The sequence below is a fragment of the Molossus molossus genome, unplaced genomic scaffold (genome assembly GCF_014108415.1).
Source record: "Molossus molossus isolate mMolMol1 unplaced genomic scaffold, mMolMol1.p scaffold_m16_p_17, whole genome shotgun sequence".
NCBI lineage: Eukaryota > Metazoa > Chordata > Mammalia > Chiroptera > Molossidae > Molossus > Molossus molossus.
In genome coordinates, this window is record NW_023425352.1 from 29,635,707 (window position 1) to 29,648,606 (window position 12,900).

A 12,900-nucleotide genomic window follows, 5' to 3' on the forward strand; every position below is an offset into this window, starting at 1 on the left:
CTTTTCTTCTGACACTGTGTGAATTGAAGTTTGACTCGCAACATTATTTGGAGGCAGAACCTTTGTCTAGTATTCTGGATTGTCCATTATGGACACATCTAGGGTATGTTTTTCCTAAATCAATGAACAAGGACTTTAAGAGAAAAGAAATATTTAACATGAGATGGTTTTCTAAATAGATATATGTAGAAGACATCACACATTTTTAGAGCTGAAAACGGTTTGAGGAATTATTTCAATTCACTCATTTGTAGGTAATGAAGTGGGCTTAGAGAGTTAGGTAAGTTAGCCCAGGCCTTGAAGGAAGTTGAGACACAGTGTTAAGGCTAGAACAGGAATCATCTAACCTGGGGTGATTTTGCTCACCAGAGGACAATTGCAATGTGTAGAGATGCTATTGGGTAGAGGTCAGGGCTGCTGAGCATCTGACAAGCCCTGGGACAGTTTCCTCCCCCCAAACAGAGAATTGTCCAGTTCAAAATGTCAGAAGTGCTGAGGTCGATAAATGCTGGTCTAACCCCAGGCCAATCTTCTGTCACTTCTGCATTATCCCAGCATGCTGTACTTTTTGTTTTGTTGCAAGAATTACTTATTGCTGGTAGAGATTCAAGCCATCCTGACATTAGCAAAAGCAGTACATGTTTAAGGGTGCCGTGTCATTATTTAAATCATACAGTTAGATTATGAATCATGGAACTGGGAGAAATAAAATCCAGTATGTTTCTACATTTTTCAAGGAGAGTACCTCATTTAGACACTAAATACCAGTCAGATGACTTTTTTAAAAAATTATTTTCTTTTATTGCTTTTAGAGAGAGGGAGAGAGAGATAGAAACATCTATAAGAGAGAACACCAACTGACTGCCTCCTGCATGCCCCCACTGGGGATTGGGCCCACAACTTGAGCATGTCTCCTGACTGGGAATTGAACCGGCGACCTCTTGGTGCATGGGTTGACGCTCAACCACTGAGGCACACTGGCCGGATCAGTCAGATGACTTTTAAAGCTGCAGTTTTTACATTTTGTTCTTAAAAACTCAAATAGGCAACCCCTTGGCTTACTGTTCTGTTTTTAAAACATGAAAAGAAATCCTCAGGTCCACACCTTGTGGGGCTGAGGGAGATGTGGAAGAGATTTTGCCAGGGACGTTCACTCACCTTGCGAGGGGGAATTTACCTCTTTCATCTGGTGGAGATGCAATCGTGTATAGACTCTTGTCCTTGATATGTCAGGGGAATAAAAAGCCAAGTGGGAGAAACCATACTCACTGAGTAAATGCACTCATCTGAAAAATTATTCTATAAAGGTCCCATCAATTCTCAGCATTGGCCGAGAGACCTAGTTTCTGTATTGACTTAAAAAGGCTGAAAAGTTCACTCTTACCCCTCTGGAGGCAGAGGTTTCCCTTTCCATGGACATTAACTGACTCTACATGTGAGCTTAGAAGAGTCTAGACTCTATCCTGGTTGTTGAGTGTTTTGTCTGGGGTTCTGTCCAAGGTGTACTCTTCCAAGAAACCATATGCAAATGGTCTACATCACTGGTCATCTGGTGAAATAGGGTGCCATAGCAACATTCTGGTCTTGTGTGATATAATATTAATTAATAGCATTAATATTGCTGAGTCACACTGGAAGTATGGGGTCAGGTGGCAGACCGCAGATTGCCGTCTCTTGGCCTGCTGGGATCAGTGCAACGCAATGAAACTACAAGCACATGCTGCTTGGAGTGAGGGGGAGCTTTGCAAGGGAGAAAATGTTCCAGATCTTTGGACGCAGTCCCATTTATTTGTAGATTGGTACCCCCAGGTTATAAGTGGATTTATGTAAATTATTTTCTTGAGATGGCGTCTCTGAAAACTATACACTCTAGCTTTGTCTCTTGCTTTTTACAGAAAGAGACTTTGAGGCCAAAAGATAACAAACCCTTATTCACATGCAAATGAAGCACTCAATGCACCTGGGCTGGCCAGGTTTCCAAGAATGCATTAACACAAGGTTGAGAATGCATTGACACTAGGTTATAAAACGTCCATCTCTCAACCACCCCCAAATCCACACCAGATCTACAATCTAGTCCTATTTCTGAGATCTGAGTGGGGGAGGAGAATACAGATACATGTCAGTTCAAAAATTATGTGCCTGGGTTAACATCAACTTTCATTTCCTGATTTTTAAGGAAAGTGTATTACATTTTATTTATTTATACTTATTTTTTGTTAATCCTCTCTCCTGGGGATATTTTTACATTGATTTTTTTTTAAGGTAGAGTGGAAAGGTGGTGAGAAAGAGCAAAACATCACTGTGAGAGAGACACATCAATTGGTTGCCTCCTGTAGGACTCAACCAAGGCTGGGGATTGAACCTGCAACCCAGGTATGTACCCTTGACTGGGAGTCAACCCCAAGACCCTTCAGTCCACAGGCTGACACTCTAACCACTGAGCCAAACTGGCCAGGGCAAGAAAATGTACTACATTTTAAAATAAAATGAGTATTTCTCCATAAGATGAACTTTTCTGAGTATTAATTTTGCTGGAAAGCCCAGAGTTATGTGTTACACTCAACTACAGTTTTTTCACCCTGAGTCTTTTACTGTAAGGAGTCTCTTCTCTCACTTTGAAGTCTTGATACTTAGTGTTCTATATTTATGCTAGTGATATTCCATGCTATCATGTCTGCTACTTACTAGTACAGGTTGCTGCAAATGTAGGTCAGGTGTAAGTAAATAAAATTTTAAAATTCTTGCCCGGCCTGTGTGGCTCAGTGTTGACCCATGCACCATGACCATTTTGATTCCCAGTCAGGACACATGCCCAGGTTGCAGGCTGATCCCCAGTTGGGGGCTTACGGGAGGCAGCCGATTGATGTTCACTCTCATCAATGTTTCTCTCTCTTCCTCTCTCTCTAGAATCAATAAAGAAAAAGAAAATAGAGTTCTTACTATTTTTCTTTTCTACTTTTGGTGTCCATACTGGGCTCTCTTTGCTTTATGATCACATTTCACAAAGGGAACTTTTTCAGTTCACCCAGTCTCAAATCATGCTGTGTGTTATAACCCCCAATTTACAGACTAGTTTATGGGTTACATTTTTATATTGACTAACTTCCTGGGGATGTGTATTCTATACATTTTTGTGATAATGTACCCTAACTACAAAAAATGTTTTGGGTCTTATTCTCAATATATGTAGACTTATTTAATTCTTTTCTTCATTCAATTAATATTTATTAAGAAATGCACCATGTTCCTGGCACTGGAGTTAGAGTAGTGAACAGACCGGGCAACAATTCCTGCCATTAGGGAGCTTCAGTCAGCGAGCAGGGACACCTGGGCACCAGTGTTAAGTGTGCTCACAGGTAGATGGGTGCCCGAGGGTGAATATAATCCTCTGCCCAGAAAGAAAGAGAAACACAAACATCCAACTTTTGAATGCTGCTCTCAAGTACATGGGGTTGAGCAAGGTAGCTCCATCAGCAAACTAGCAACCTATTTACACTTCAGTGTCTGCTTGGGGGGATGCTTTTACAGTGGGCAATGTTTTATGGGTCCTTTTAAATTTTCATTACAGAGGAATGCTTGAATCTTATCTTGCTTTTCTCTCTTCCTGGAATAGGGTAGGGGGGTGGACTGAATTCAGTTTTTGCCTCTCATCCATTTATTTCATCATGACTTGATATTTTATAGGCACCATAGTAGACTCTTGAAACGATTGCTTGTTATAGAGAAGTGATGGCTGATACGTACTCTTGACTGCCAAAATACCTTACTAGGGTGAAAGCAAAATGGCCCGTGTTTCATTATGAGTGATTTTATTGATAACAGGTGCATAGGAAGGGAATTGGGAAGTCTGGTAAGTATATGGAAGCATGCCTCTTACTTAGGAGACTGTTTCTCATTTCCTCTGCAGATTAATTGGTACAGCCACTGTATCCCTGAAGGACCTGACCGGCGACCAGAGCAGATCGCTGCCATACAAACTGATCTCCCTGCTGAACGAAAGGGGGCAAGAGACTGGGGTGAGCATTTTCCCTCTCACTGAATGGCTTTGAAGTGAGGTGGTCAAGCAAAAGTTTATTAAGAAAAGAGTGTGAAATTATTAGCTCACTACACACACACACACACACACACACACACACACCCCTCTACTGATTTTGAGATAAACTAGTCCATTAGCAAATAATATGGCCTTATCCTATACTCTCAATCACAGAACTAGCAAATGAGATAAACTTGATTTTCTACGACAGGATGCTATAGAGTGCTACAGAGCCAGTGGGGATCCGCTCGTGGCATAACTCCGTGTATGCTCACTTTAGTGTTAACATTTGTGTGGTTAGCATAGCTCTGAGTATCAGAAACTCTTTGAAACATTCTATAGAAGGTAATTTATTAACATTATCTTGAAGTATCAAAAATGTTAGTAGCACAATCTTTATTATTGCATTGGCAGCTGATCACAGCCTCTCTAAATAAGTCCTTGTTGATATTGTCTGACGTAAGACCAGAATTCTCTTCCTCAAGTGTGCTTTAAAAAATGGACTCAAGTATCTCAGCTCTCAGATTTCATATGATTGTTAACAAGCTTTCATAAAGCTACCATTCTTATGTCATTAACCTCTGATGCCTTCATTTTCCAATCAATTTATTTTGCTTGGGACCCTGAGCAAAGGGAGAAAATTTTATACTAAAAGAGGCCATCCCTGTAGACAAGAATATAGGTTGGGCTTTTCAACATCCATTAGGAATGTCCATTTTGCTGACCTAGTCTCTAAAATGTCTAGGTTTCCTGTGAATGAGCATTCTAACCATAAAATGTACATTCAGAATGTCGGCTATCATCCACTACCCAAACTTGACTGAAATGATGCTTAGGAAACATGATACAAGTCAGTGATCTTTCTGGCTGCCTTTTTTTTTAAGCACGGAAAAAGGCATATGAGAACCCTGCAATGGAAGAACTGTGACTGAATCGTAGAAAGACCAAGGTCCTGCCCCTCTGGTATCCTTCATTCCTGTCAGAGGTCCCGGAACACCTCTGGGGATCCTGCGGTTATTGGGAAGCCACTGACCCAGAGGCTGAGTCATTCCTGTACTCTTCTAGGTTTTAAAAGTTTGATTCTGCGATTAAGTTTAGCTGCTGAGCCCCTCAGTGCCCTGCATTTGGTCTTCCCATTGTGGCCTGGGTCTTTAGATGCTCCTCCTATGATTCTTCATTTGCATGGAACTGTTGAAAGCATCATTTATAATCCTGTCCCATGTCTCCCAGAGCATAGTTCCTAAGTTAGCCACAGAATGTGCTGATCAATGAGGGGGTTTTCACTGGTGAGCAGACAGGTGGAAAAAACAAGGGAGGGAGGGAGGGAGGAAGAGAGAGAGAACCAGATATAGCAAAGCAGCAAATGAAAGTATAGGATGCCCTTTTACATTTGAATTTTAGATAAACAGTGAATATATATTTTTTTTTTTAGTATAAGTATGTCCTAAATATTTTGTCTGTATTTTAACTGGTAACCTGGGTGTGGGGTGTGTGTGTATGCATTTTTATTTGCCAAGAATTCTTTTATTTTGAGGTTTGTATTTCTTTGTTGTTGCTGTTAAAATTTATTTCTCTTTGGTTGATAATAGTTGTGGGCAGGTGTCACATCCCTATGGTAACTCCTCCAGTAACTTTTTTGAAATTTTTAGGTTCATGAAATAGAAAAGTATAGGAAACTCTTCCTAAAAGTAATGCCTCATATGAGAAATTTATCTCAGGTTTTAAAAGCAGGAAATATGTTATCTCTTACAAGGAAGTAGCACACTTCTTTCTTTCTTTCTGAGAATGAAAGTTACATAGCCCTTGCAGTTCTCCAATTTTGCATTGGCTTCTAGCCATCTTCAGATCACATTTTGTGCGAAAGGCAATTTTCTCAAACTTCAAGATTTGCTTATTTATTTCCTCTTTAATCAAACTTGAATCCTTTTTTATTCTATTTTCTGAATCACATTGTTATATAATCTTTTATTAGTCACTTAAAGTTTTTTTTAGAGAGCAGCATGAAAATAAATTTTAGCAATTCAAGAAGTCAGTGAGCAAACAAATAGTGTAATCATGTACAAGGGGCCTTTGTAACGGTAATTCTGTCATTGAGGCCATCTCCAATCTAGGACGGAGGCTAAGCACAAGTTCATGCTTGCCTGTCACAACGTTCTTCCAGTTCACGAGGTTGCCCCTCAGCAATGAGTCAGCTGGCAGCCTGTGGCAGGTAATTCCTTCCCAGCTTTCCCACGCAGCCGGGCTCACGTGTGCGAAGCTGTACACCGTGCAGTGTGCCATCCTTCCCTCTTTCTCTTCTCACTTTCCCACCCCCCTGCTCACCCCTTCTAGAACTTTTACTCCTGCTGAATTGTTTGCCCTGGGTCCATAGCATTCCAGGGCCCTGCACTGATTCTGTCTGCAATGCTCTGTTTCCACCCAGGCCACCATTGACTTGGTGATCGGCTATGATCCGCCTTCAACTCCACATCCGAATGATTCCGGTGGGACCAGCGTGTCAGGCATGGGAGGTAAGCTGACCCTTCTGAGGGCCCAGCCTACCCCAGGGGGAATCTGTGAAGGTGTACAGGAGTCTTCAAGAAAGCCTTCCTCGTTATTATACTGTCTGTAGCTCCCTGCCCTCCTAGACAGGGCCCTGCAAGGCAGGTGGAGCTGCCCCGGATCGGGACAGCACAACCGTTGGCAGTGACGGTGACAACCTGTTACTGCCCAGCCTCACGGTGAGCCGATGTATTACACACCGATTCAGAAGAAGGTTCTAAGCAAGGCTTTGCCACAATTTGTGGTTTTTCACCCCACAGTGTCCCCTGGTCGTGGAGCTCCAGGAGCGGACCCTACTGCTCTCCTCACGCGTCTGCACCTCCAACTGTCACCAGGCTGAGCTCTCAGCCGCCCTCCTCCTGGGCAGGGCCCTTGCTTTGTAGCCTCTTTCTTTCTCTCCCTTGGCCTTGACCCCTTCCAACCCCCTCTCCTCCTCCCCCCCAGACAGCCCCTTGGTCCTTTAAGAAACTGAAATTTTGCCTAACCCACCTACTATCCTTGTTCTCGGACGTGATTTTCAGTCATTCGGAGCCATCAGGTGCTGCTCTGGATGGGATTGGGACCCAGGTTCGGAGGAGGGCGCTGGCCGCAGGGGAAGGAAGTCTACAAGACCATCAGGCATTTCACACGGCTGAGCTCGACCTCCTCGTAGAGTCTTTCCAGGGCGCTGTGATGCTAAAGTGTCTGTCCCTTCCTCTGTTCTGAGATGCATCACCAAGCAGCTCCCTGCTTCCCCTGCCTTGGCAGGTGCCCCAGGAGGAAGGGGCCCCTTGTCCCACACACTCACCTGCTGCCTTGAAATTCCCCTTCCTGGGGGGGGTGGGGGGGTGCCCTGGTACTTTTCCTTGCCAGGTCTGGCTTCTCAGATTCTATTTTCTCTTCATTTCTGTTGGTTCTGAACACACCTCCCATCCTGCCCTGTGGCGTCCCGGTTCCGTTTCTGCTGCCTTCTGGTCTCTCCTCAACCTGACACCCGCCTCTGCCCTGTGTACCCACACCCCACACATGGGCCCAGTAGTCGTGAGTGTCGGGCATGGGTCAGCGGCTCCCGCTTCCCTGGGGACAGTGGGCTGCCACAGCCCCAGCACACAGAAACATGTTTTGCCGCCACCCTGTGCCCAGCAACACCGTGGGCTGTGTGGGTCCTCGGACACTCTCAGCCCCGCAGGAGCTCTGCCGTAGCTCCTTTGGCTGCCATGGCAGTGATGGCCAATAAAACAGGGGCAACATGCTGGTCTGGAACAGCACACCATCGGGGCTGAACTGAGTGGTTCCGCCCCTGTCCTCACCTCCACCAATCACCGCACTGGACTGGGAGGGCAGCGGGTACTTCTGCTCACAGCAGGCCGCCCAGCTGGTGGGCCATCTGGAGGATGGGGGCACCTCTCCTCACACTGACATCTTCCCAAGCTGGACCCTGTGCATTAGTTCCCTAAGGCAGCTGTGATAAGGTGCCACAAACTGGGTGGCTCAGATAACAGATGTGTGTTCGCTCACATTCCTGTAAATGATGGGTCTGAAATCAAGGTGTCAGCAGGACTCGGTCCTTCTGAAAACTCTCAGGGAGACTCTGCTCCATGCCGGGCTCCTAGCTCCGGTGGGTGCTGGCAGTCCTTGGCCATCTCTCCAGTCTCTGTCTGTCGTGACAGTGTTTCTCCTGTGTGTCTGTCTTCACATGGTGCGCCCCTGTGTGTGTCCAAATTTCCCACCTCTTGTAAGGACACCACTCATACTCATTGGAATAGGCCCATCCCAGGTTGGATTCTGTGTCAATGGTTAATCAGTCATGTGACTTTGGGTAAGTCACTTAACCTCTCTGAATCTCAGCTTTCTTTACTGTAATATGGGGATAACATAGCAGCACTTACAATGCAAAGTTGTTGCAAGGATTAAATGAGATGAATATAAAGTACTTAGCCCAGTGCCTGGCATACAGTAAGTGCTACCTTAATGGTGGCTGTTATTATTATTACTATTTTTATTATAAAAACACGTCCGGGGGCTCGCAGCCAGGAGGTCAGTTGGTAGACACACACTGCAAGAACATTCCCATTCCCTCCTCTAAAAAGCAGAGCCATTAGAAAAGAATGGCATGGCTTGGCTCAGTGTCATGTTGAAATAACTAAATGCTTTCTTTTTAAAATATCTTTAAAAAACATGCCCTGGCCAGTTAGGCTCAGCGGTTAGAGCGTCGGCCTGCGGTCTGGAGAGACCCGGGTTCGGTTCCCGCTAAGGGCACGTACTTCGGTTGCAGTTTGTCCCCGGCCCTGGTTGGTCGTGCGGGTGGCAGCCACTCGATGTTTCCCTTCACGTCGATGTTTCTCTCTCTCTCCCTTCCTCTCTCTCCCTCCCACTCTATCTGTACAAAAAATGGAAAAATATCCTCGGGTGAGGATAAAAAAAAAATAAAAAAAAAAAAAATAAAATAAAATATCTTTAAAAAACAAAACAAAACAAAAAAGTTGTACCCTAACGGACCCAAAAGACTTTGAGAATAACCAATTTATTAAGCTACTGGGAATGTAGGGGGGAGGTTCCTTCTCCTGGGATTGGACCCGTGCAAGTCCAAGCTCAGAAAACAAACCATTTGCCTGGAGCAAAGGCTGCTTCCTTAGAAATGAGAAAAGCACCAACTCTTGAACTTTTAAACCCACGAGGGAGAACATCTTTGCCATCGAGGCTCCCTCTGCCTGCGGCTCCTTCTCCCTTCCTGGATTGTCACCAATGTTCCAGCAGCACTTGGGAAGTAAGGGTCATCCATCCTTTTAGGAAGCTGACTCCCAGCAGGCTTTACAATGGCAGTTGGCCAACGTCTTCCTTGGTACTTTAGAATTCCTGATACTGCTGGATGGAGATAGGAAATGAACCAGAATCTGGGTTTCTTTTATTCAGATTTCAAACAAAGAATGTTATCAACTGCTGGCCTCCAAATGAGCTGTGTCTGAAGGGCAATTCTATTTTTAAGTGTGAGAAAACAAAGTGAAAATTCTTTGTTTAAAAATGAACAGGGTTCTTTGATCTGAAAGGGCTGTCTTTGTTCTGTAAGAGGAATATTCACCAAGGCTGGGTCAAGAGAGGCATTCTGAGTGTTGGCTTCATAATTGCTAAAAGAAACTTTTCTTTGGCATTAAAAAAAAAATTGGTCAATATCTTAGATTATCTGGATGTCTCAAGGGAAAACACTTTTTGTCTTAATGAATGAATCAAAGATATCTTTGAGCACTTACTACAACTCCATGCTAGGGAAGACACACACACACACACACACACACACACACACACACACACATCTCACAACACAACAATTGACAATCTTGGGAGAAGGCAAGACCAACAAACTTGAGACAAAGAAATAACAGCAAGACAGCCCCACCTCCTGCTGTCCTGTACCTTAATGACATGAATGGACATCTGGCCCGGAATGTTTTCCCTTCCCTTCAGTCGACTCTTAAAAATAACAAGCAAAAAAACCTTTACCATTCTATATAAAAGTAATGAGTATGTGTCCTCTAATTTATGCAGATCTTTTCAAATTTCAAAAATACTGAGCTTGTCGATTTTTTTTTTTAGTACAAAAGCAATACCTTGTAAAAAATGTAACTATCACAGAATTATAAGACACAAAAAGTTCAAATCACAGTCTCATTCTTCACAGTCTCATTCTTCACAACTACCAATACTGATGTGAAAACTTATCATCCAGATAGTGGGTCCTGCAAAGAAGAAATTTGAAATATTAACGATAGAACACAGATAGGAAGATTTTCAGGAAAATTAACCTCTACAAGGTAAAGAAATAAATACCTGAGGGGTTCATGTGAGTTTTTTTAAAATACTTTTTTCTTTTTAGAGCAGTTTTAGGTTTAGCACAAAATTGAGAGGAAGGTACAGAGATTTCCCAAATACCCGTGGCCCTCACACATACATAGCCTCCCCCCATTATCAACACCACTCACCAGAATAGTACATTTTTTTGTGAAGGATGAACCTACTTTGACACATCATAATTTCCATAGTTCTGTGGGTTTGACAGATACATAATGACATGTACCCATTATTATAATATAGTACAGAGTATTTTTAGTGTCCTAAAGATCCTCTGTGCTTTGCATATTCATGTCTCCCATCCCCAACCTTTGGTAACCAATGACTTTTATTTTCTCTATAGTTTTTTTTTTTCCAGATTGTCCTACAGTTGGAATCATGCACTAGATAGCCTTTTCAGATTGGTTTCTTTCACTCAGTAATATACATTTGAGATTCCTCCATGTCTTTTTATGACTTGATAGTTTATATTTTTATTATTATTTATTTATTTATTATTAATTTACTTTTGTTACAGATGTTTCTCCTTTTTTCCCCATTGACACCCTCCTCCCCAGTCACCCTCACCCCGACCCCAGCTTTGTTGTCAATGTCCATCAGTTTTGCGTACATACATATAAGTTCTGTGGTTTACCTCTTCCCTCCTCCCCTGCCTCTTCTGAGGGTTGTCAGTCTGTACCCTACTTCCACGTCTGTAGGTCTACCCTGTTCCTCAGACTGTTATGTTCATTATATTACACAAATAAGTGAGATCATGTGATACAGTTTTGTCTTCCTCTGCTTGGCTTGTTTCGCTTAGGATAATACTCTCTAGGTCCCTCCATGTCGTCTCAAAGGATAAGAGATCTTTCTTTCTTACAGCTGCATAGTACTCCATTGTGTATATATACCACAGCTTTTTTTATGCATTCGTCTTCTGATGGACACTTGGGCTGTTTCCAGATCTTCGCTATTATAAATAGTGCTGCTATGAACATGGGGTACATATATTCTTTCTGATTGGTGTTTCAGGCTTCTTAGGGTATATTCCTAGAAGTGGGATCACTGGGTCAAATGGAAGTTCAATTTTTAATTTTTTGAGGTAACACCATAGTGTTTTTCATAGCGGCTGCACCAGTCTGCATTCCCACTGGCAGTGTAGTAGAGTCCCCTTTTCTCCACACCCTCGCCAACACTTGTTGTTTGATGATTTGTTGATGGCGGTCATCTGACAGGTGTGAGGTGATACCTCATTGTTGTTTTAATTTGCATCTCTCTGATGATTAGTGATGTTGAGCATTTCTTCATATGTCTCTTGGCCATTTGTATGTCCTGTTTGGAGAGGTGTCTATTTAGTTCCTCTGACCATTTTTAAATTGGGTTCTTCCTTTTGTTGAGTTATATGAGCATTCTATATATTTTGGAAATTAACCCCTTATCTGATGTATCATTGGCAGTTATGCTCTCCTACACAGTGGGTTCCCTTTCCATTTTGATGATTGTTTCTTTTGCTGTGCAGAAGCTTTTTAGTTTGATGTAGTCTCATATGTTCATTTTTTCCTTTGTTTCTGTTGCTTTAGGTGATGTATCAGTGAAAATTCTGCTGTGTGTGATGTCTGAAATTTTGTTGCCTACATTTTCTTCTAGGATTTTTATGGATTCATGAGTCACATTTAAGTCTTTTATCCATTTTGAGTTTATTCTTGATTATGGTGTAAGTTGATGGTCTAGTTTCATTTTTTTGCATGTAGCTGTCCAATTTTCTCAGCACCATTTATTAAAGCAATTGTCTTTACTCCATTGTATGCTCTTGCCACCTTTGTCAAATATTAATTGAACATAATGTCTTGGGTCAATTTCTGGGTTCTCTGTTCTGTTCCACTGGTCTATATGCCTGTTCTTATGCCACTACCAGGCTGTTTTGATTATAGTAGCTTTGTAGTATAACCTGATATCTGGTATTGTGATTTCACCTACTTTGTTCTTCTTTTTCAAGATTGCTGTGGCTATTCGGGGTCTTTTTTGGTTCCATATGAACTTTTGAAGTATTTGTTCTAGTTCTGTGAAATTATGTCGTTGGTATTTTGATGGGGATTGCATTGAATCTATAGATTGCTTTGGGTAGTATGGACATTTTAATGTTAATGCTTCCAATCCATGAACAAGGTATATGCTTCCACTTTTTTTGGCATCCTCACCCGAGGACATTTTTTCATTTTTTGTTCAGATAGAGTGGGAGGGAAAGAGAGGAAGAGAGAGAGAGAGAAACATCGACGTGAAAGGGACACACTGAGTGGCTGCCACCCGCACAACCCAACCAGGACCGGGGACAAACTGCAATCGAGATACGTGCCCTTAGCAGGAACCGAACCCAGGTCTCTCTGGACTGCAAGCCGACGCTCTAACCACTGAGCAAAACTGGCCAAGGCTACTTTTTTATATTTTCCTCTATTTTTTTTTCCATTTATTTATTTATTTATTACAGATATTTTTCCTTTTTTACCCCTTTGGCACCC

At 42.7% G+C, this 12,900-nt stretch overlaps 1 protein-coding gene across 1 annotated transcript in view; it reads left to right on the forward strand.

The window, feature by feature from the left end:
- MYOF (myoferlin) overlaps positions 1-12,900 on the forward strand; it is a 150,332-nt gene that overhangs the window by 39,129 nt on the left and 98,303 nt on the right. The window contains exons 4-5 of the mRNA XM_036265292.1: positions 3,911-4,019; positions 6,462-6,549. Of these exons, the coding sequence (XP_036121185.1) occupies positions 3,911-4,019; positions 6,462-6,549 (197 nt within the window). The remainder of the gene's footprint in view (positions 1-3,910; positions 4,020-6,461; positions 6,550-12,900) is intronic.